Source organism: Bombus bifarius, unplaced genomic scaffold (genome assembly GCF_011952205.1).
Source record: "Bombus bifarius isolate JDL3187 unplaced genomic scaffold, Bbif_JDL3187 scf7180000007992, whole genome shotgun sequence".
NCBI classification, from domain to species: Eukaryota; Metazoa; Arthropoda; class Insecta; order Hymenoptera; family Apidae; genus Bombus; species Bombus bifarius.
The window spans coordinates 2,635,262-2,659,584 of record NW_022884373.1 but is presented as its reverse complement, the minus strand read 5'-3'; the positions used below and the strand labels follow the sequence as shown (position 1 = coordinate 2,659,584).

The 24,323-nt window shown below is 37.8% G+C and overlaps 3 protein-coding genes, 1 long non-coding RNA gene and 1 other non-coding gene across 11 annotated transcripts in view; 3 read left to right on the top strand and 2 right to left on the bottom strand.

The window, feature by feature from the left end:
- LOC117205678 overlaps window positions 1-6,355 on the top strand; it is a 132,930-nt gene extending 126,575 nt beyond the window's left edge. For 2 of the 3 annotated variants that reach the window (XR_004487269.1, XR_004487268.1), the window contains 2 exons: window positions 2,904-3,034; window positions 4,131-6,355. This is a non-coding gene — a long non-coding RNA (uncharacterized LOC117205678). Of the gene's footprint in view, window positions 1-2,903; window positions 3,035-3,188; window positions 3,344-4,130 lie in introns of all 3 variants that reach the window. The other variant, XR_004487270.1, reaches the window with a different exon arrangement.
- Window positions 6,356-10,146: 3,791 nt separating this feature from the next.
- On the top strand, window positions 10,147-12,434 carry LOC117205660 (ras suppressor protein 1). 2 transcript variants are annotated; one of them, XM_033444300.1, is made up of 8 exons: window positions 10,147-10,396; window positions 10,965-11,015; window positions 11,089-11,209; window positions 11,269-11,387; window positions 11,455-11,537; window positions 11,623-11,737; window positions 11,826-11,958; window positions 12,026-12,434. In XM_033444300.1, the coding sequence occupies exons 1-8, from the start codon at window positions 10,252-10,254 to the stop codon at window positions 12,108-12,110; spliced, it is 852 nt and encodes a 283-aa protein (XP_033300191.1). In that variant the 5' UTR covers window positions 10,147-10,251; the 3' UTR covers window positions 12,111-12,434. The 2 variants fall into 2 exon arrangements, with proteins under 2 accessions (XP_033300191.1, XP_033300192.1); XM_033444301.1 differs by having other exon boundaries at window positions 10,363-10,486.
- Window positions 12,435-13,286: 852 nt separating this feature from the next.
- Trnas-gcu lies at window positions 13,287-13,368 on the bottom strand. Its single transcript has one exon. It is a non-coding gene; the product is annotated as a tRNA-Ser (tRNA).
- Window positions 13,369-14,800: 1,432 nt separating this feature from the next.
- Window positions 14,801-17,163, top strand: LOC117205659 (tubulin alpha-1 chain-like). The gene is made up of 4 exons (XM_033444299.1): window positions 14,801-15,012; window positions 15,597-16,426; window positions 16,583-16,746; window positions 16,826-17,163. The coding sequence occupies exons 1-4, from the start codon at window positions 14,838-14,840 to the stop codon at window positions 16,953-16,955; spliced, it is 1,299 nt and encodes a 432-aa protein (XP_033300190.1). The 5' UTR covers window positions 14,801-14,837; the 3' UTR covers window positions 16,956-17,163.
- Window positions 17,164-17,448: 285 nt separating this feature from the next.
- The window catches only part of LOC117205549 (protein neuralized), a 115,610-nt gene continuing 108,735 nt past the window's right edge, over window positions 17,449-24,323 (bottom strand). For all 4 annotated transcript variants that reach the window (XM_033444073.1, XM_033444069.1, XM_033444072.1 and 1 more), the window contains exon 4: window positions 17,449-23,845. In XM_033444073.1, the coding sequence (XP_033299964.1) occupies window positions 22,717-23,845 (1,129 nt within the window). In that variant the 3' untranslated portion in view covers window positions 17,449-22,716. The remainder of the gene's footprint in view (window positions 23,846-24,323) is intronic.

The window sequence follows — 24,323 nt, the reverse complement described above, 5'->3', positions numbered from 1 at the left end:
TAAATAAAAGCGTGGTGGCGCGCGTGCAGCGGAGATCTCTTGCTGGCGCGCGCGTACGCCCGGTGTGTCGCTTTGGAATCCAGTTTGCCGGCAGTTTTTGCAAAACTCCCGGCGGCGTGCACGTCCGGAGCACTGATTCCTGGACAACGTGACGCAATTATGCAACGTGCCACTCTTTGCCTCTCTTCTCTCCGTTCCTCCGTCACCGTCCGATACCATCGCTGACCTTGAGGCCCTCCGAACACCAGGCTGCTCTTCTAGGTGGCCTTGCCCGGTTCATGCGACCACTCGCCGCATCACGACGCGACCCTGGCCTCGGTCTTAGCCTCTAAGCGCCTGCTATATGGCTGGTTATTGAAATAAATCGGCATAACGCCTCGTTCCCGCCCCCTTTATTCCGATTTCGTCGTATAAAACGATCTTACCGTGCCTTCGAGTGAAACGACGCATCATTCTACCAGGGGATTAAAAGAACGAACGCAACCAGGGGATAAACGCAGCGTGGAATTCGGCATTTATCCGGTATTTACGCTTCGTACACCGATAACATACGTAACAGTTCGGTGTACGGATTTCTCGGACACGCTAACGGGCCAAACAAGCTAATTTAATCGATCGTTCAAACGCTCGAAGGGTTGTTAAGAACGAGACATTATTATCAACGCGAGACGCGTCGTGCAGGCTCGCGGATTTTTCGACTTATTATTAGCTGACGCGGCGGAATGCTCATCCGCCTTGGACCCCACTCGCTGGTAGGATTCTTTGAGAGGCGTTTTTCTTGTTGGCAATGGCGTCGTAGACACGGCGGATATTATTAAATGCAATTTAGTGAGTCGTTCTTGTACATTGTTGGCGCTTACTTTGGATTATGGCTTGTTTTGTGCTGCACAGTGTCGGAATTAGCTGTTTCTGCATCGTTTGACTAAGAGTCGGGGAAATGCGTACTAAACTGTTTCGTTTGCAGATGTGGAATATGGTTTGTGCATAAGATATTTCGTTCAACCTTGGTCACAGTTGATATCTTTGTTACTTTTGCAGCTTGGAAGAATAATCAAAAGATAGTGATTAAACGTATTCTTGGGTTTTTGAAGACAATATTATAATTAACAAGTTGGTACCTGGTAAAGTAGTACTATTTAACATTTTTATTCTGTCGTCATTCTTTCTGATTGAAATTAAACAATATATTTGCTTTGGATCTTTTAATCGTTACGCTTTTACGCAATCTTTCCCCGTTTTTCTATTGTCTTGCCACGTAACTAGCTTTACACACGCAGAAGCAAAGTATAGATTATGTAAAAACTCAATCTCACGTCGTTAAATAATCACGCTACTAGGAACACAATAAAACTGTACAATAATCGAAGCTATAACAATAATTGAAAATATACGCCGATAAGTTTCCCAATTAAAAAATCTCGTTATTTTCACAATATCAAAATAGCAGTTAAAAAAGGTTGAATAATCCGAACTTACGCAAAACGCCATTAATCATTCGTCGATCAACACATTTGCTACGGCTATTCGCGTGTCTCCGGGCAAAACTTATCCTGTCGTTCGTAGCTGAAATTTAAATCTTATTTATGGTGTCAGGTGTTACTAAAGATATTATTTGACTTTTTAACTGATATAGTTCATTTACAACGGACGCCTAATCGGAAGGTACGCGCACGGCAGAAATATCCGCGGTATTGCCAACAGCAAGGCGCGTTTCCATGCAGCAAACGCAATACAGCCTCGCGTTCGACTGCATTGTATGTTAAAGTGTTAATGTATAGCATTACGTGCAAATTACAGGTGGCTCGACACGAATCATGAATCTAGAACTGTTAATTTACATGCTGCATGAAGTATCGATCTTGTCGCAGATAGTGGTTAACTGGATTACCTAATGCGATTTTCATTTCTTTTTCCCAGCAATCGATCGTTTAGCATCTTGCGTGAATAACGTAACTTCTTTCGCGATCTTTTTCCGGTTTTCTTTTCATAGCAGCCTTTTTTTCGAATAACAGGGAAATGTTGCAGTTTCTACTGACATTGTTTATGAACTTTATTCAGTAATTATGGGCTAATATAATAAGGTTAATGTATGGTAACTTTTGAATGAGAATAAAAATCGATAACACAATTTTACTACAATTTTAAAACATAATTCTATACATACAGTGGTTAAAGAAATAATTAGCGCACGCTCTTATTTTCCAACGAGTTTTAAAATTTTTTATTAATCAGATTCTACGTTTCACTTTCACAGTATCAAATTTTCGTAGTCGTGTGCAGGTACCACTAAATGATACGAAATATGATATACTTAAGCCTAATTAATCACCATGTAAACATTACAATAATACAAATTTTATACTACTAATAATATCCCTCGTATCGTACTAGAATATTATAATTAAGAACGTAAAGCATTGCAACATCGTGAGTAGTAAGAAACGTGAGTTAAGGAAACTTGAGAGAATGTAAACTCTCCGCTAAGATATCGTAAATTAATAAACTTTAAATTAATCCTCTTAACCCTCTTGCATCACGTAGATTGTAAATTCATGAAACACGCGATTGGTTACTCTTATAACTATTTATGCATCGTATAAATACACAACAAATAAAATTTAATCTTGCTAACTGTACATAAGTATGCAATCGCAATTGTATTAATTTCGACCGACAGAAATTCGCTTAATTGGGTTTTAACTGAAATTTTGTTTTAATAAATGTTCTTTATACGCAACGCGGATATATCGAGAGAATGATGGTAGCTGGTTTGGCAAATCTATACTTCCTGTGCGGTTACCAAGAGATCTGGCATGAGCCAGCAGAGTGGACCTGTCGCCAACGTTAATAAGGCGCCGATATGACGCCAGCGTGCGATTTAAAACACCATTTTCGTGGCACAGGCCGTTATGAGATACCGGTATGCCGGCCGATCCAGACACAGGCAGCTTCTGTTTTCGGCAATGAGGATGTCAGACAAGTTACGACACGGCCAGCAGGTGTTACGACCGGACAGCCAGTTCAGGAGGCCCAGGTATTTCCTCCTTTTTCCTCTCTATCTCTCTTCCTCGTTCGTTTCGTCATTTTTCATTTTCCTTTGATCCGGTTGTAACCAGTCGACCGAACGTGGCTACTGTTTAACTTTTGTCGCGTGTATCGGCGATCACTGATTGCCTTTTCGATTCCAGTTACATTGCTACCATCGCGGGAGGACGCGTGACGACGATCGAATCAAGAAGAAACGTCGCTGTTATCTTTTTAGAAGCATGATTTCAATTTTTAGCAATTTTATTTACTTCGGTCGAAGTTGTTCTACTATTTGGACAGTTGGAATAGTAAATCGGTAATAAACAGTATATATGTATGATATTTCAGATTTAATCAGTGGAAAATGATACTATTTTAAAAGACTTAACAGGATTTGGATATCTGGGTCAATTAGATACATCTTGATACCTTGAATTTAGCACTGCTATAAGTAGTTATGGACGTAAATCAAGAGTGTAGATAGTGTCAACACTGGAATCTTGGATACAGTCATTTTGATTATTCTTGTTTCTTTCTTCTTTATTAATTTTTGTGGCTTTGAGTCTCAGAACTTTGATATTTAATAATCATATTTTTAATGTAATATTATACGTATAATCCTTCATATCTTAATACAAATGAACATTAACATTGTCAAGAACACCTTTCTGTACATTCTTAACGATTACAAAGATAAAATATCTAAATCTACTATTGCAGTTCCAGTAATGCAGATTTATTAATTCCTCATTAATTTCTCATTTCTTATTAATTTCTCAGTGTACTATTCAAGCTGATTCTCCTTTGAACAGAATCCCATTTGCAAGATCATTCTGTCCATTCCCAAACAACTAGCAAAAATTATTTCTTTCTCAGCTCGCCACTGAAACATTGAACGTATCGATTTAATAAAACCTAAACTTGTTATCCAGCCGCCGATTTCCACGTTTCCATAACTCCGTATTCATACAGAAATACGCACCAACCGATCATCTGAAACCAATAAACGCCATACATACACACACAGTACCTTCGATCTTTTATTATGCAGAGAACAAATAAAAAGAATGCTCCTTGCACAATCAGCGACGTCTCTTTTGCAGAAACTCGAACAGTGCCAGGGTGTACGGAGGCTCGCGACTACCAAGTGCATTCTGATACGCGAGGGAAGGTGGAGGAGGCGGCGGAATGGCTAGGATCTCTCTGCGGTCTGCTACATCTATTTATAGCGTACGCCATGCTAATGCATGTGCGCCTATGCACCACGCTAACACCACGTCCCAAGCATAACGGGCTTTTACATGCTGCACTGGATATTCCACGTGGACTCCCCTCCTACGTCGCAGCGCTGCCCCTTTCTCCAAGGATCGCCTGTTTCTCGTGGGCTCCGCCGCCGTTGTCCGCGGAGGTCTCATCCCGGCCATACACGCGTGCGAACGCACGTGCGCCTGTCTCGAAGAGGAACGCACCCAGAGAGCCCGCGTTCTTCGAGATTTATGCACGGGCGCAGGTCCCCCTGTGTAAAAGACGAGCTCGCGCGCGCGTAGGCTTTTCCGGTCACACTGCGGTCAACCTGACTCTTAAAATGCTGTTGAACTCGATTTTTATTGATCCTCTTCACTTCGTTCAGTTCCAAGTATTCTTTTACACGTGGCGAAATAGAGCTGTGCCTGAGAGACCTCTTGCGCGATAATTTACCGAATAATTGTATTTTTGTGGATCGGGTGAGTGACAAGTCGTAGATGACGAAGATTGTTAGGGTTTTACGCGGTTCTTTTTTTTATTTTATATCGAATAGTATTATAGAAGTAGGATAGACGTAGAATAGGTACGTAATTTCAAGTTGATCTATCGCTAAACTTGTTACAGTGACAACTTATTCGCGCCGCTTGTAACTTGTGACTTGTACAATTTTGGTGGTAATATCGACCCAAATAAGTTCGGCAAGAGGGCCCAGGCCCGAGGAGTAGTATCTCCGAAGATCTCTGAAGAATATTACAGCTTTTGGTATATAATGTCGTGGACAATTGTTTGAATCAATGCAACGTATTTACATACCTATTGTACGCTTGGTGAAAATCAAACACCTGCTAAGAATTACATGAGGAAAGGACGAATTAATTGACCAAAGAGCCACGCTGTTTCACAAGATACGCAACTATGATGGAAGATGAATGTGGGATATAAATCCACCATAATAAAGAATCGTTAATTTTTATTTTAACAGAATTCAATAAACAACAAAAGATCCTTCGTTTCACAGAACTATACGAAGAACTATATCCAATAATTTCCTCGCCGTGTTGTATCAAAGCTATAGAGCTTAAAGCAACAAGTTGTTGAAAATAATCAGATTAAAACTGGTATCAAAGGTACACCATAAATCTCATTGATACTTACTACCAACCTTAATCGCAACCAACCAACTTTTTAATTTCTACATCGACTTACTGTTTCGTTCTTCGTCTTTTAAGTTAGGTAGCTCCCCAGAACAAGAGGAACAAGACGCACCAAGCGAATTAACTTTCAGTCTTAGTCGGCTGATAAACGGCCTCATATGGGATATCTAAATATCGCGAAGGCTCTAAAAGTCCCGCGCAACCTCGAGCGCGAAATTTACGTTCGATTCGCATCCATCGCGGGCGAATATAAGTGTCGAGGCGCTACGTCTTCTGTGCACCTCGGGCGTTATAACTTCGGCAGTTGTTACTTATAAATTATCATCGCAACAGTTATAACTCATAGATCGTACGACGCCTTATAACTTATAGTCGCGGCCGTACAAGTTATAAACGCGGTACATGTAATTTATATGTTACGTGCTGCCGATGTTATAAAACGTCCGACCGACCAACAAACAGTATTATTCGATACAAGATTATAATACGCGTCCGACAATCGCCCAACGTCCATTTCTTTCTATTGCAACGATCTCGAAGATGCATTTATATCGGAGCTCGTGTCATTTTGCATTTGCGTCTCCATCCGATCGTGCCGAATAAATCGATGCGCGCATCTTTCTGCGCATAACGGGTCACGTGACATTCACTTCGAAAAGAAATTGCCGCTTGATCTTCTCGAACTTTGATGGGTTCGTGCTTTGATTAAAATGTAAAAAGTAATCGTTGACAAATGACGGATTTCGATAATAGTTCTTTGTATATTTTCGTTAAGTAATATTACTCACATCGCAAAATTTAGGGAATGAACATAAAATATAGTAGGGGACGAAGGAAAGTTTACCTAACCTATGTAACTGATACAGAAAGTAGCACAATTTTATGAAACAAACTGTACATTTGTTAAGAGCAAATGAACAAATATAATATGCATACTACATTTCAGAATAGGCGACTGTCAACAATATGGTGAAAAATATCTAATACAAAAATTACCAATATGCGCATATACGCAAATAAATCACTTGGCAAATTAAACTTTCTTTCGTCTACTACTGCAAATCGTTTATCTATCGTGCAAAAATAAAAGTTGCTTCCTGTTACTATGCCAGGAAATTAAAAAGTTTTCAGAGCGATAACGGAGAAACTTCAGAAGCCTGATAGACCAGGAGGAAGTTAATGAACGCTATCCGCCACTATAAAAGCTCCTTCAGTGCCATGATCGTGTGGATGATTTCCGCCATTACGGATACAACAGAAAGAAATGTCGCGACGTTTAATCGACCGATTCGAGCGTTTTTTTACGGAGTATGAAACGAGATTTGCTTTTTCAGACAACGATGACGGTAAATTAACCGATAATGTAGCTTGGTACTGATTACTGGATAGCAATGATGGATGCAGGAGGGGCATCCCTCGAACAGCTCTGTCCTTTACGCTGTACGTCAAGGTCGGTAACCTCAGGACGCCCTCAGGTACTCTTTGGCGCCACACTCTTCGTACTTTTAACGCAGACAAGGTACAGGTCGACTTACCGCGTTGTCCTGCCCTGTTGGTAGTGATGGGTTGTCAAGCACTTCCAATCGCATCGGATACGTGCGTGTGGCGAACAATTCGAAACACTTCGAACAGGATTCGATACGCTAAAACTGCTAAAAGCTTGGAAGTCTTGGAAATCTTAAAAGGCATAGAAGTCTTGGAAATCTTGCAGATCTTAGAAATCTTGTAAGTCTTGGAAATCTTGACAATGTTGAATGTCTTGAAAGTCTTGTAAGTCTTGGAAATTTTGTAGGTCTTAGAAGTCTTGTAAGTTTTGGAAATCTGAAAAGTCTTGAAGGTCTTGCAAGTCTTGGAAAACCTGAAGATCTCGAAAGTCTTGTAAGTCTTAAGTCTGGCGAGTCTCAGAAGTCTTGAAAGTCTTGTAAGTCTTAGAAATCTTGTAAGTCCTAGGAATCTTAAAAGTCTTGTAAGTCTTAGAAATCTCAAAAATCTTGCAAGTCTTCAAGATCCTGATTATTCCGATAAAACGTGAAAGCTTGAGGTGTAGTCAATATTTTACAAGCATTCTAAATGCTTTAATCCAAACAGTATGTATCATTGACGTTAAATATTAAAGAGAATTAATTGAGAAAATTTAAGATATCAGAGACGCGAACAACTTTCCAAACTTTCAGTAAAGTGAATCGAATTTTGACAGTCTTGAAAAACATCGATTCGTTTCGAAACTGAGTTTCCAATACCCATCACTGCCTTCTATCACTACCATCGCTTTGTTAACAAACAAAACACCGCGTGCTGGCCTCGAACGAGCGTCGCGATTCTTCTGGGTTAGAATCCTTCGGGGAAGGAGCTGCCTAGGATTTATACGAGGGAGGTTGAAGGAATACACGCCGATGGTAATCGATGTATACGATCTCGAGGAGAACGTCGATTATACCTGGCGATCGAAGTAATTTGATTAATTTTCCAGTTGTTAGGTTAAGTATTATCGCTGCTGATATTTTCGCGTGATTAATGTTGGTATTGTTGAAGTTGACTCGTGATGAGGTTAGATTCGCGATAATTCGAACGATGCGCGATTTTTGTCGATCGAGAATGATTTAGGTGGGAAAAAGGTGCAATGCGCTTTAGGAACAGAAGATGAATAATAGCCAGGATAGTTAAATTAAAGTTTGGGAAGATATTTATGAAGATATTTTTATAGCGTGCGGAATACTACGAGGAAGAGATGGAGATCTTATAATTGGGTTTTCATATTTATGCTTTATGTAAGTATCTATTAAATTACTGTCACGGTTTTCTTACAGTACGCGATGAAAGTATCTTTCTAAAGTATTAAAAATATACTGGCGGCAGTAAATCGGACGTATAGCGTATGTTCTCTAAACAACGTTTATATTTTTTATCGAATATAAACGATTATATTCCGTATATTCGAATTACCATATATTCGAGAATTATGCATGGATTAGCGTTCACCAGTTTTCTTCGCGTTTTAAACACACAGCATCCTATTTACAGTTTACTACAAATAGAAATAAAAACAATTTTAATACCGAAGAATCTCGTAAACGTCTTTATGGGTATAACTTCATCCGTTAGAATTATTTCATAGGTTCTCCGACATACAACGAATAAGAATTAAAAATATCAACTGTTCGTAATTTTTGAAGCTCAGTCAGAAGCAAGTATAGTAAAAGTAAATAGAGAGTATGAGTAATAAATAAAATAAATTTGTAACGCAAGAAGAAAATATTATTTCGAATGAAATATTTCATATAAAAACGAAAAAACGCTTTTGAAAAAATATTTCAGTCTTCTTGCGTGTTTAAAATATGCAGATATGGGCATATGAGGAAAATGAATCGGTGTCAATCAACAGCCGGAAGGTGTGTGTCTTCGGTCCTTGATCTCGTTCCCTTTAAGAGCCGCGAGTAAAACTCATTTTCTGCTGTTCTTATTTATCATTAATATCACTGAACGCACATCGCTGTTCCACTGAAACCCATCTTGGAATGCGAGCCGCTCCGATTTCAACCGCAGTTCGACCGGGCAAAAATTCTTAACATTGCTGAAACCGGCCGATGAGGTTATCGCATCATTCGCTCGATACCGGCCGGTAATTACGAGACGCAATTACATAAACCGCCTTTTTATCTTCGTTAATTAGTTACACACGCGTACGACGCTGCATTATGTATATCGCCGATTAATGCTTCGTTACTGCTCGCTAATCGTGCTAATCGTTTCGATTATGATCTGTCGGTAATTATTCGGAATTGCATTGCCTACCTTCTATACGACATAAAACGTATCTACGTTCTCTGTATATACGTAGGTAAGATGTTAGGTTTCATGGGTTTCACGGATAGGAAAGAATGTATTATGGGATTAAGTTAGTACGTAGACGAGATGAAATGGTCCTGAAAGAAGATTGAATTCGTGTCGCCATCTGTAGATGGATCAATAACTTGGGTGGAAACGTTCCTTGGGTAAGAATTGTATATGAAAATCCATAGTAGGATAATTTTATTAAGATATGTATATAATAAACTATTGTGAAATATAAGAATTCACCACGTTTCCGATATAAGCTTAATTTTATAATTTTTTAAAAAGTGCAGTAATTTTTATATATTTTATATTTTATGTGTAATTTATAATATGTTACAAGTACACGAAGCTTTTGCCAGCTGACAACGTAAAGCTTTTATTTCGTGAATAAATTTAATCATTTCTATTCCACAAAATTAAAAGGAAAGTTAAATCGCAGTAAATATACAGTGTATAATTCATTACAGAATATGAAATTTACCAGGATATGACAAACAACTTTGAAGTCTCAAAACATATGCACGTACGTATCTTACAATCCTAAAAAAACATAAATTTACAATATTTTGATTCCGCCGCGTGACCAATACAAGTGAAGCACTTTTATACGAGAATTACGATTAAAAATTTGTAATTGCTCGATGTATAGTACAGTGTTTTGTCTCCCGTTTTCGAATCGCCACTAAGCGCCTGTTTTCTACCAGCTATGTGCAGCTTGGTACGAATGCACGTCTTCTGCGTTCGCTGTGCGATTGCATATTCTTCCCAACAGAAGCGTTGGTGAAAGAAATGTGCATATAGTTCTGGCGTTTGACCGCTAGAGGCGGTAATTTGTGGTGCGTGTTTTGACTGAATTTCTCCCATCATCAGCGATCTCCCTACTCATCTCTGATAAAATGAAGTCAGTGAGTCGTGTCGTGTGTCAAGTTGCGGGAGGTTGCGCGCATGTTTATTTAAAGCTTACTGACGTGTGTGTAGAATTGCGCGCGCAATGAATCAGGCACCAGTGTCGTGTATTCCAGCGGGGAAGATGTCAAAAGCGAAGAAGGTGCTCGATGAGGCCCGCGAGATCCAGAATCCGGAGTTGGATCTCGCGGATAAGAGTATCTCGACGTTCGAGGAGATGCCAGGATTGCGTGAGTCTACCATATCTTCGTGGGTCTCGTTCCGTTCGCCAAATTAGGCAACTTGTCCTGACTGGTTTTTGGAGCGGATGGAAATCCGAGGTGGCCATTTGTTGCTTGTCCACGCTGTGGGCGTGTCCACGCATGCGCGGACAAGGACTTTGAAAGATAATACTTTAAAAATCTGGAACATTGTTAACAAAAATAATTTTTCTTTGTGAATTCTTTCACATTTAAATTAAGATAAATGTTTGCAGTATCATTACTGACATTATTATTGAGTATATTCATATTATTTTATTAACTATATTTTATTTATTGTTTTGAATCACATTTTTAAGTTCCAAATGTTTGAAATGATGATTGTTTTGTTAACAGGAGTGATGTTTCTTTTTAATTTCTAAATTAATATGAATATCCACTCAGTTGTTGATATTGTTGATCATATTCATCAATTTAATAATAATTTTAATTAGATTAATAATAATTTAATGATAGTAGTTCATTTGGCAATTTGGAACACATATATTTAAGCTTTAAATGTTTATGATGGTAGACCAAGATATTTTTTCTGTTTCAGTTAATATGATTAACATTACAAGGTTGACTTTGAGTCACAATAAAATTCAAGGTAGATTTACAAATATTTTTACACTTATTTGTGACAAATTGTATCTTTTACTTATATTGTTTCCTTTATACAGCTGTACCGCCAGGTCTTGCAAATCTAGTCAACTTGGAGATATTGAATCTGTTTAATAATCATATTACTGAGCTTCCAATTTCATTGTCACAAATGCCAAAGCTACGGATTCTTAATGTAGGGTAAGTTCTTTATTTGAATTATCATTAATTTACAACATTTTATTTAAATACGTTTACAGGATGAACAGATTAGATGTGCTCCCACGTGGATTTGGTGCTTTTCCAGTATTAGAAGTCTTAGATTTAACTTATAATAATCTAAGCGAGAAGAATTTACCAGGAAACTTTTTTATGATGGGTTAGTAACATTTTAATGTTTTAAGATTATATTTAATTATACATTCAAAGAATATTTCTTTTTACAGAAACCTTAAGAGCACTGTATTTAGCTGATAATGATTTTGAATATCTACCTCCTGAAATTGGGCAATTAAAAAATTTACAAATCGTAAGTAATAGCATGTTCTTGTATTAAAATCTGATTCTGTTCCTCTTATTTATTCTTAGCATTTAATTGTGTGTTCCTATTGCAGCTTGTATTGAGGGAAAATGATTTAGTCGAATTACCAAAAGAAATTGGCGAATTAACGCGACTCAGAGAATTACACATTCAAGGGAATCGATTAACAGTTTTACCTCCTGAACTAGGTATGTATACTCATGTAAAATAAGATTAACTTCTTTAAAAAAAAAGGATGGATCCAATAAAAAAAATAATCTAAATTTAATAATTTAGGAAATCTGGATTTAGTAAGTAATAAAGCAGTGTTTAGAATGGAGTTTAATCCATGGGTTATACCAATAGGCGATCAACTGCAAGTTGGCATTTCTCATGTTATGGATTACATACGTTCTGAAACATATAGATAGTATGTATTATCTACTTATTTTAAACATAAGCGCTTATTGGGGTATCTTATAATCGTTTCTTTCCAGTGTGTATAGTCGACACCAAAGCGCCAAAGGACCGCCACCGCCGATAGAAAACGACAAGAGTAAGAAAATATCCCGTGTCCGTTAAAACGGAACAGAAAATGATTAACTAACACCATCAAAAATATTTCTAAACTAATATAACTTTTTTTAATTCGCTCACTGCCAAGAATCTCATAGCTTAACATATTTGCAATCTAAGAGGTGCCTTAATGATTAACACAGAAATAGATGTCACACATTTCAATTCTGCAATCAGTGACACATGTACAACATTAATTATATATTATATATATAATCTACTGTTATACTATTCAAATTTGATGATTAATATATAATAAATGCTATTTTTATAATAATTAAATAATAAATATAATTTGGATGAATAAACAATACTTTATATAGAATGAAACTTAGGAGTGTTTCCTTGTAGCAGTTTTGATTTTTATTTATGACACTGCCTGTCTGTTTCTCCAGATTAAATGTAACTGCATGCAATTCATTTCTGTCATATATAACTAACATGCAAGCAACAATTAACTTATCGAATTTGCTTCACGCACAATGTTTGTACAAACATATGCATGTATTTCCCACATCTCACATTTCATACTCCTTACTTTATTTCTCAATACTAACATCCGACATCTAATATTCCCTATCTCATACTACTATTCCACCTCTTACATCCAGCATCCTTCATCACGACCTACTTCCCACTTTCCAAATTTATGTCTAACAATTCTACTCATTCAGATTAGACGATTTCCTGTGGATTTTGTGAGTAACGAATTTCATTTTGTGGGATAACGAATTAATTTTGTTTGTGGGAAAAACCGATTTCTTATGGATCTTGTTAGAAATTGGTGAGAAATGAATTTCATGCTATGGACTGCATTGTACGATTTGTGGGAAAATTTCTTTTTATTATTTATGATGTTTTAGAGTGTAAGATATGGGAAATGAATTTAGGAAAATTGATAGTTTGATTTTGGATGTAGGGAAAAAGGCGTAGGATATGGAATGTAGGGAATACACGGAATGTGAGATATGCGCTGTAGAATGAATGAAATGTAGAATGTAGAAATTAGAATGAAAGATATTCCATATAGAAGTGGAAATACGAAATAAATATATAAATATATATATATATATATTCATTAGTTTTAATATTTAAAAGTATATGATTTCCTATATGAGTGTTACGTGAATAATTCGAAAAGAACAGATCAAATTCAACAAAATGTTACAAGCAAAAAGTAATCGACGAGGATGGGATTCGAACCCACGCGTGCAGAGCACATTGGATTAGCAGTCCAACGCCTTAACCTCTCGGCCACCTCGTCCGCTTGATGTAGGTGAAAAAATGTCCTTGCAACAGGGGTGATCAGCTTTCAGGGGTAACTAATCTCTTGAAAAAGTGGACTTTATTCGTCAATAGTAACTGCTACCATATATATTTTAACAATCTTTAATAGCCTTCAGGACATTAAGAACATTTTAGTAATTTCAAGATACGTTACACATTAATTTTTTAATTTGTTATTACTTAAGGCAAAAATTCTAAAATATTAGGATATGCTTATAATGTTAATATTTGTATAAAAATATATGTACCATATAGTATTAATCTATGTGTAAGCTACGTAGAAAGCCAAAGATACTGTAAGTACTGATAAGACAGAATAAGGGGTAGTTCAATAAAAAGATCGTTCTTGTAGTGATTAAGCAAAAACAGAAAATCTAGAAATATTGTTCAATTACAAATTATTGTAATCATATAATTCTCCCCAAAGTTATTTGATAAATGAATATTTTTACGTGGAAAAAATTAAACAATTGTTTTATTATTTACCCGTAATTAAATTCCTAATTCCTATTTCTATGAATTTCATTCTAGAAATAAGTAGTTTGGCAAATTTTTAGGTGCACTTCTGAAAAGAATTTCTTAAGGCTGATATTTCCACAAGTACGAGGAAACTTGCTAACTTTTCATTTTCAACCAAACAAACAACCCAATGTTTGCAAATAATCATTGAAAATGTAAATAAACAAATAACAAAATTGTAAATGAACAAAATGCGCAAGCCAGTGTTTGCAAACAAATCCAAGATTAACAATTGGCGAGCCAGCAAAATTCTGGTCGCTCGAAGTTTTCGGAAATTTCGTAAATAAATAAACCAATGTTTATAAACGAAGCTTGAAAGCGTAAATAAACAAATTCATATTTATAAGCGAAGCAGGAAATAATCAAATAATTTCTTGAAAACTCAAAATCAATGTAAGAAGCGATTCTGCAGTTTGCAATTGAAACACCGTATGTTTCATTACAAATTGTTATTTCTTAGCAACGGAAACAAAATCCTTTCACAAAATGTGTCGTTCATTCAGTTGAATTCGGACGTTCATCCTGTGAAGATTCGTCTCGCCTATCTTTTCTTCCACCGATTACCGATAATTCGCCATAATGGTAATTATTTCTTTAATTTTGTCATCTACGTATAAGAAAATATTCCAATAATTACCTGTAAGAATATATAACATTTTAAGGTCCCCAAACTTATACAAAAAGATTTACATTTACTAGAAAGCAAACTCTAAATTATTTAATCTGCTCATTATTAATTTATGTTAATAATTTATATCATATATAATAACAGCACGTGCGTTATTAAATATTAATAATTAATTTATATATATATTAATAATATAATTATAAAATTGGTACGAAAGAAAAATAATTTTTAAAGAATAAATTTATCTAATTTTTCAGCGTGAGGTACTGTCGGTCCACATTGGCCAAGGCGGCGTCCAAATGGGCAATGCTTGCTGGGAATTATATTGTCTGGAACATGGCATACAACCTGACGGCATGCTTCCGCCTCAGAGCTGTTCTAGCGATGAGGGTTTTCAAACTTTCTTCAGCGAGACCGGCGGTGGAAAATACGTCCCGCGAGCTGTATTTCTGGACCTTGAGCCTACAGTCATTGGTAGTTTTAATTTAAATAACATAAACTTTATTTAAAAATTACTCTGTGCAAATTATCTTATAGTTCTTTATCGTGTCATACTTTATTCTAACCTAATCACAAAGAATAAATAAATATTACGTATTCAGGATACTACAACATGTATACATATGTATTTTGCATAATATATGTATTATAAAATATTATATATTATTTGAAGAAAATATGAAAGTAAAAGAAACTAATTTCCACTATATACAATCATTCTTTGCTGTATACAAAGTTTGAACGTAGAGACACACTACTCTCAATCATATTATTTACTATAAGCTTCTCTGCAAACATAATACAATAGACATACTTTATACGATATATAAACAGACCGTGGATTTTTATGAATTTATGGGAAACTTGAAGATACAAAAACGCACAGAATGCGCATGGAAGAACCATATAAAGTATTCAATTTTCTAAATTATATTTACAATCTTACGAACATATATAAATATTCGCAGTCTGATTATAAAATATGATACATGTCATAAGAATCTAAGAAAGTGACAAAAATCTCGATTTCCAACATCTCCAAACGTTCTACATTTTAGACGAAGTTCGGACAGGAACCTACCATCAGCTATTTCACCCCGAACAGCTAATTTCCGGTAAAGAGGATGCAGCGAACAATTACGCTCGAGGACACTATACTCTGGGAAAGGAAATAATCGACCTGGTTCTGGACAGAATTCGCAAGATCGCCGATATGTGCACCGGTCTCCAAGGATTCCTAATTTTCCACGCATTCGGTGGTGGTACCGGTTCAGGATTCACCAGCCTTCTAATGGAGCGCCTCTCCATGGACTATGGCAAGAAAGCTAAACTCGAGTTCGCCATTTACCCCTCTCCACAAATTTCCACCGCGGTGGTAGAACCTTACAACGCCATCTTAACTACGCACACGACACTAGAACACTCGGACTGCGCGTTCCTTGTCGATAACGAGGCGATCTACGATATCTGCAGGCGAAACTTAGATATAGAAAGACCAACCTATACGAATTTGAATAGATTAATTGGACAAATAGTGTCTTCTATCACGGCTTCTTTGAGGTTCGATGGAGCTCTGAACGTGGATCTAATGGAGTTCCAAACGAATTTGGTCCCGTATCCCAGGATTCACTTTCCTTTGGCTACATATGCGCCAATTGTTTCGATTGAAAAAGCTTATCATGAGCAATTGACGGTGATGGAGTTAACGTCGTCTTGTTTCGAGCCTGCAATGCAAATGGTCAAATGCAATCCACAGAGAGGAAAATATATGGCGTGCTGCTTATTATATAGAGGTGATGTGGTCCCGAAAGACGTGAACGCGTCTATTGCGACTATTAAGACGAAGAGGGCGATACAGTTCGTCGATTGGTGCCCCACTGGTTTTAAGGTAGACGGATTTTATTTTAGTAGTGAAAGAACTTGTGTTTTATGAGATCTATAATCGTTTTTATTTGAAATATTCTGAACTGATACCATAGATAGAAAAATAGAAATACATTTTGAGGAAAAGTAGGTAATTAAAGACGTAAATTTGATTTTTTAGGTAGGAATTAATTACCAACCACCAACAGTAGTTCCTGGAGGAGATCTCGCCAAAGTACAACGAGCGATGGCATTGCTTGCAAACACTACTGCAATCGCTGAGGCATGGACCAGACTAAATAGAAAATTTGATCTCATGTTCGGCAAACGTGCATTTGTTCATTGGTAAATTATATATGACCGTGATACAAAGATGAATTAGGAAAAATTAAATTAAAATTAAATTTCAAATTTCCAAATCTAGGTACGTGCAAGAGAGTATGGACGAAAGTGAATTTAACGAAGCCAGAGAAGATCTGGCCGCTTTAGAAAAAGATTACGAAGAAGTTGGCATGGACTCGACGGACGCTGGCGAAGGTGAAGATGAAAACTAAACAGACGACATGTTCCTGTCAGAAAACCATCTTTTTACACAGGAATATTTTAGGAGAACGACCAATTCCCACAACTATTTTGTATAAACTGTACACTGTTTTCGTTGATTTTGTTTGTACTTGTCATTGTTTTAATAGATAGCATTATTTTTAATGTACATATACACATTTGTAAACTTTTATATTGTAAATAAAGGTTTATTTTTTTCTAAATTCTTCTATCTTCGTTTAATACTAAACTTTACAAGATATAATAGAATAATATTTGATAAAATCTCTTTCAACATTTTTTTTATCTATTCCACATAAATCAACTTCTTTGGACTATTACAATATCAATATTATCTATTATCTTGCTATTATTGACTATTTGGACTATTATCAATAAAATTGTTCAACTAATTGGTCTAACTTGGCTAAACTGTCTGCTCTTGAAATAATTCAGGTATTCTTATAGAGAAGAGGATGATACAACTGGAGGAAGACACAAAGATTCATAGATATTACAGGCTTTTTATTGTGTAGGACAGCACGCGGCTACACGAATTATATTACATATGTATAAATTCGTAATCGACAGCTTTACAGTTACAGAGAACTTTTATCGCACATAGAATCATCTTTCAATCTCGAGGGGAGGGACAAGGGTGACATCTTTTCTTCTATTTTTTTCCATTTTCTTTCTTTCCAAACCACGACGTAACGGACAGTACACTCGGTGTAATAACATGATATGAAAACGCGCTTCGAAACGTTTCCATTGCAGGCAACGCACGCTTCGAAATTGCTTTTCTTCTTTCTCTTTTTTTTTTTTCTTTCTTTTGTGCGCATTCTCGCCGAGTGGTACAAGACAAACTCAATAATAATATAATCAATAATAATAAACCTAATAGTAATATCGATAATAGAAATAATAATAAAAAAAATAATGATAAAATATAAAAGAAGATCTAGACGAGTGTCCTCGCGTGACAATCGAGAAAAGGAAATCCCAGCTTGCTGGTCGAGTACGTCTATTATATAAAAAGAAAAAAAAAAGAAAAAGATGCGTTTGCGATGAAAAAACGGCGAAGGATGATGAATGTAGGGGAACGTGAGAAGAACCACAACGACGATGATGAAAAATAAAAAACATCGATCGATCGGTACACCGACATACAATGATAATATATCACGACGACAATGACCCGGTGGCATCAACGAGAGCGTCTGTTCATTCGATTCTTAGGATAATAATCAATATATAATATTTATCTAGAATATCCTTCATCGACAAAGAAAAAGATACCATCGATCGTTTTTGTTCGTAGGTTCACACGTTCAATGGCGGAACTTTATTCTTTCTTATTTTCTTCTTCTAGATTTTCTGGTAAAACACGAAACAGGAAGAGCAAATATTGAACGACGTTTCGCCTGTGACACCTTTCATCGAAGTCAAACGCGATCACGACTATTATGATTCTATCGTAAATAGAGTATCCTAATAAAAAGATTCTCGTTGCGCGTGTCACGTGAATTGGTATGCTTCTGCTCGACACGCGCCATATATTAGCAAATTCTTTCTTTTAAAACTTTGTATTTTATAAAATTTCTGTTCATTTTCTCTCATTCACGTACAAATACACCTACGCGATCCTTTCATACTTTTTTATCTCTCTCTCTCTCTCTCTCTCTGTCTCTCTCTCTCCTTTTTCTTTTTCTTTCTTTTTCTCTCTCCCTCTCATACTCTGACCGCTTTTCTTTTCTTTTTCTTTTAGAGACCATCTTTTTTCTTTTTCTCCTTAATTCAAATACAATTATCATCATCATTATCATCATCGTTTATCTCATCATTTCTTTTTTGGATTGGCAGGCAAGTTAAAGCTGCCGCTCGCTGGACTAGAGATTTCACTACTCTTTATTGCGCATCCGTTGTCCGACGACAGTATTCTTCTTTCGCTCCTTGTGTCTCTTTCTTTCTCATTGTCGCTTTGCTCTCGCATCTCCGGGAACGGCTAGGAACCGCAATCCCAATTTACGTGATGTGACCTCTCTCATCTCTTCCTGACTCTTCACGATATCTCTGTCTCAAGCTTTCTTTTCATCTTTCATTCTCTCTCTCTCGCTCGCTCTCTTTCTCTCTCTCTCTCTCTCTCTCTCTCTCTCTCCAGCGAATGTTTCTTTTTTATTATTCTTTATCTCATTTTAAATATATATGCTGATGAGCATTTCTTCGCCAGGCGAACAATTTGCCCTCATCGACAAATACGTTTGTCAGGGGAAGAGCCGCTCGACGCTAATCATTACTTTTCGCCGGATTTTTCGATATCACGCTGTGAATAATCGTTGAACGAGCAACCACAATTCCCTTTTAACTGAACACATTGAAGACTAATTCTTGCGATTTGTGATACGTTTGTTTTAAACTTGAGCAATAAAAATTGGAAATTAAAATTAGATAGCTTAAAAAATAATGAACTTGGTTCTTTTAATTTTGTAGAGACTAGACTGGTAAAGTGGCAGTTGTGTTTCTGTATATTTCATATAAGAAGTATTTAAGTACCTACATCTATAAAACATATTACACGAATGTCCAGTGTCTTGAACGCAACTCAATATACATAATTGTTTCTTACATTGAAATACATAACCAGTGTTTGATTATTGTCAATACAACTTAGGCATAAAGTATAATACCTCATGTAGTCTTGCCCAATTCCAAACATTAAATAATATCAAATTTTTCCAATAAATAAATTCCCTCAAAAATTAAAGCAATCTCTTATTTCCTACAATTCTTAATTCTCCTAAAAACAGCAAAGAGTTAACATCTAATTTCCGTTCAAACGCATCACAAACACGGTTTAAGCTCGAGTACTATCAAGAACCAAATTTCAGGAACCACAAGATCAAAGACAGGTATACCGATATGATAAATAGCGTAATAATTGTGTTGCTCGTCACTTTACCCTCACAAACGTTTGAAACGCCATGATAATTGTGAGCTGGGCTCAACGGAGCGAAGGCGTAGAGCAAGGATTATTACCGGAAACGAATCGAACGGATCGGGAGACGAACTTCTGGCCAGGGCGATCTCTGTCGATCGATAGGAGGAAGCTCAGACGAGCAACGCGAGTCACGCGACGCGAGATGCCGACTGTCGGTAAAATGTCTATAAGGCACGGCCTCGAGGACGCTCGTCTCTCGTCGTCGTTAGGATTTCGTTCTTTTTTTTACTTGATTTTTTGCGTCCGTGGGCCGAGTGGAAGAGAGAAACGTCGCCGTCTTCGGCTTCGTCTCGCTGCTGTACGAAAATAAAGCGCTCACATGGAGAGGATGATCCTCGTGTACTCGACAGACCGTGCAACAAAATCGTTGTTATCGTTCCACGGCCAGTCGATTCGATATTTCGTCCGCGTCAAAGAAACGCGAACTCGTAGGGGCAGTAATTACTCGTCCAGGCAAATTACAATCGCAAAATGCATGCTCCAATCGTTGGACGATGATTAGAATGATCGAACGAGACGCTACGAAATTCTATAAATCGCTTTTAGTCCATAACAAATGAGAGACTCGATGGCCGAGAAAGGTTAGGTCCAGATAATCGAAACTTAATTGTTTGGCTTAGTTAAGTGTATACGAATGTTTTGAGGATTCGAAGTTCTTGGAATTCGATCGTCTGCTTGGCTATCGAGCACCTCAAATAATTCCATTTTAGTCGTCAACACTGATAAAAGCCTCTAAACATTGCCCCTTAGAACGCTATGCAATCTAGTGTATAGTAACTTCGCTTGTACTTTTGTCGTCAATAAAGTTAGGAATATAACGCGGAGATCTGCGGTTAAAGATATGTTTAGCGTCTCGCTGGATCGCTCCTTACGATGAACAATTTTTATACAAATGATTCTTGGCCTTTGTTGCCCTGATTTTTGGCGTTTAGAGGTTTTGAAACTTGTACTGTATGGTTTTGAAAAACTAACATTGTAACTTCATCGTTTAGATGAACTCTAGTTCTTTTTCTTTAATCTTGTGTAATGCAACTGACTCAATGTATAAATTGTTTCTCGCTATAATACTAGGCAAGGTCTCTATGATGTCAGATAACAAAGCTAATATCAAATATAGCACGAAGGATTATTTTTCATAAAGATTCTACAATATTAAAAGAGTAGCGAAATTATAATCCAAAAGAACATTATTTACACTCGAAAACCTCAACCCTCGCAAGTAGACCAATTAAACGTAGATTCTGGATAAAAAACATGTCGCTAAGATCTGCACATTGCAACTGCCAGAGACGAGTATACATTGTTTCTTCGTGTAGCATTTGGGGGCGCGCGAATTCGGTAGAAAACGGTAATGCTAAGTTCTAAAACGTATCAAAAACCATCGTCCTTCTAAGGCTGGCTGCGTGGAGGACTGCGTGCGAGTTCGTATTGAAACGTACGCAGAGCGGGGGAGGAATCATACGTGTCGCGTTGTTTCTTTGGTAATACGTACGACGTTTATACGTAGTAGTCAGTTATACACACACCACAGTTATTTATGGTCGCTTGAACCGCTAACAACTTCAAAGTTATACATTACATATCCAGGCGTTATTGTCGAAAGTAACAAACAAGGAAAGAGACGCGTACTCGCGCGTCCTGCAAGCTCGAGGACACGATTGTGACGCGGTCGTTCCAACTTTGCGAGAGCAAATTAAAAAACGAAGGAGTAAAACGAATAACATAAAAACCCAGATAAGGTTGTGAAAGCGACGTAAATTCTAACTTACACGCGCCCTACGGCGCCTGCCTTAATAATCACACGAGCTTATTTTACTTCATTGTTAAATAAAATAAAATTGAATCGGTCTCGACTGATCCAGATGGCGCTCTTTTTGGAGACGATGGTCTGATCTGTTCACAGCGATAAAAAATAATGATACCCATCGTTAGGGTGACTTTTCTCCATATAAGAATAACGTGACGACCACTATTGTCGTTGTAGAATCGTGATAATAATATTACTAGTCGTACAAATAAAAATAATAACTAAAGGTTGAGAATAGTAGCAGCAGTAAGTGGTAATGATAGTAACGGTAGCGATAATATATATACTATATATAATGTCGATTGTGAAAATATCTAAGATCAATGTTACTCTCTTTCTTTCTTAGTTTCTTCATTCACTCGTTCCTTCGTCTTTCATACGTTCACTCATTCCTTTTGTTCTCTGCCAAGCTCGAAGGCGTACACAGAATCTTTATGTCACTCGTTTGCAACCGAATACGATAGTTCAACGACACTGTGCGAATCTCATTGACGTTACAAGGACAGCAAAACCGCCGATGAACCAGAACCTCGCAGTCTTTAGGGTTCAACGAAGATACTTCGCGTGTTCTCGTCTCACAATCCTATATCAATTTGGTGGTAATAAACGCGATTGATCTCATCTTTTCATCTGAGTTATCATTTCTGCGTCATCTTCACTGCTTTTTTAAAGTTCTAAGATCCTGAGAATCTCGTAACAACAAAACTACTCATCATCAAATAGGACCAAATTTGCAGAAGAATGAGCAGAAGAACAGTTGGATGCTTCTACGAACTTGTTACCGAAGATATTATTTATCCTGAGCATAAATATAGTTTCCCCACAGACGAGAACTCCAAAATATCGTATGCGATGAACTGTACGACAATGGCGGCGGTTGTTTGTTCCGAGAGAAAACGAATCAACGCGATTTGGTCGGGCATCAGCCCCTGGAACCGTTCCTTCCGCGGAGTGGCTGTGCCGTCGTTCAGGATCTATAGATACGGATCACATCCCTAATGGTCGCTCTACAGAGTGGGCAATGTCCGCCACCCTTGCCGCACCACTGTTGAATAGCGCAAGGGTAGCACATACACATGTGACCGCACATGTACAGCACACTATCGATGCTTCTTTCATAGCAGACCGAGCACTCGTTTGGCTGTCCAGGCGTAGGTTGAAGGCCTTCGCTCCATTGCTGCAGGTGGGAAGACGCCTGAGAGGTAAGAGTACCGTCAAGACTCTGGTAATTCACTGGCTCCACGTACGTAGAGGAACCTGTACTGGCCATGGTGCCTGTCAAAGGCGGTGAGGACTGTCTGGAAGATCCAGGATGCGACGTGGACGCCGTAGACGCCGTGGACGACGAAGCAGTGACTGCTGGAGGGTGCACGTGTTGACTCCTATGCCCAGCGGAGGCGTAAGTAGGCTGTGGCGTTGATGAGGACGGTGTAACATAACCAGTCTGAGGAGGAAGATTCACCACCAGTACGGTGCCTCCGCCAATGGCTGGTTTGAACTGAACCATCTCGGAAAATCTGGACAGTTCTGTAGCTGCGTTACTGTGGTTGCAGTGCTGCTGTTGTTGTTGTTGCTGTTGCTGCTGTTGTAAGATGGTAGCTGGCGATGGATTGCTTTGGCGCTGTCGCGGTGGTGACGTGGGCCTCTCAGCCAGCATCCTGACTCGTTGCGTGCTACCGTACACATCGAAGAACGCCCACAATTGAAGACTTTGGTCCACGTGCATCACTACGTTCGGTGGTCCGCCATTCTTACTCATTTGAACTTCGCCAAAGTGAGTTACCGTGAAGGCTATCTCGTCACCAGGTTGAGGGCTGGATGCCACATCCTTGGAGACTACCCAATATTCTGGACGATCCAGTAGTAGATCACTGTCGTCGGGTAGATCCTCGGCGGTTAGCCGAGCTGGGTCGCAAGAAGTCAGACCTAGAGCCAAAGCACCCACGTACATAGGCTCTGTAGCGAGGATCTGCACGACCAATCGCTCCCCCAATAGCAGTGGCTGGCTCGTAAACGCATAGCCGTGACAGAATTCCGTGTCGGTCCGCGTCGCCACGCACTGCTGGTTACTGAAGCGGATGTTTCTACCTCGGGTCCTGGAAAATGAAGGAAGCAAGAATCCATTAGAGGATGGTCTACTGCGGAACGGTAGCCACGTTGGAAATGTCAGTTTAAAGCAAGCTGACGTTGCCTTGATGTTTAATGTCGAAGGATTAGGATGTGGGGGAGAGATGTCACGGTGTTGATTTGAAGTCATTTATTATGTAGGTAGGTGAAGCTTTTACGTGGCGAGCATAATAGAAGATCTTGTAGTTAAGTGAAGGGAAGTTTAAATTAATTCTAAGAATGTGCATATTAAGTTTTGAAAACTTAATTAGTTGTAGCAATGAGATAATATCATGAGAGAGATGTTGAAAGAGTTATGGATTGAATTGAGCAATTTGCACTATGTATACTTTTATAAATTGATCATGTTAAATCAACATTCAGGATTTGATAATTTATAGAAATTCACAGAATACTTAAAAATTTCGTTTAGAGCACATTTATATGAGGGAAACAATTAAAGTGTAC

Excerpts from the sequence above, each read along its gene's own strand:
- LOC117205660 (XM_033444300.1), top strand. The coding sequence starts at position 10,252 with ATGAATCAGGCACCAGTGTCGTGTATTCCAGCGGGGAAGATGTCAAAA. Across the intron at positions 11,388-11,454 it reads AGGAAACTTTTTTATGATGG|AAACCTTAAGAGCACTGTAT; the intron begins GTTAGTAACATT and ends TTCTTTTTACAG. Across the intron at positions 11,959-12,025 it reads CGTTCTGAAACATATAGATA|TGTGTATAGTCGACACCAAA; the intron begins GTATGTATTATC and ends GTTTCTTTCCAG.
- LOC117205659 (XM_033444299.1), top strand. The coding sequence starts at position 14,838 with ATGGGCAATGCTTGCTGGGAATTATATTGTCTGGAACATGGCATACAA. Across the intron at positions 15,013-15,596 it reads CCTTGAGCCTACAGTCATTG|ACGAAGTTCGGACAGGAACC; the intron begins GTAGTTTTAATT and ends TCTACATTTTAG. Across the intron at positions 16,427-16,582 it reads GGTGCCCCACTGGTTTTAAG|GTAGGAATTAATTACCAACC; the intron begins GTAGACGGATTT and ends TTGATTTTTTAG.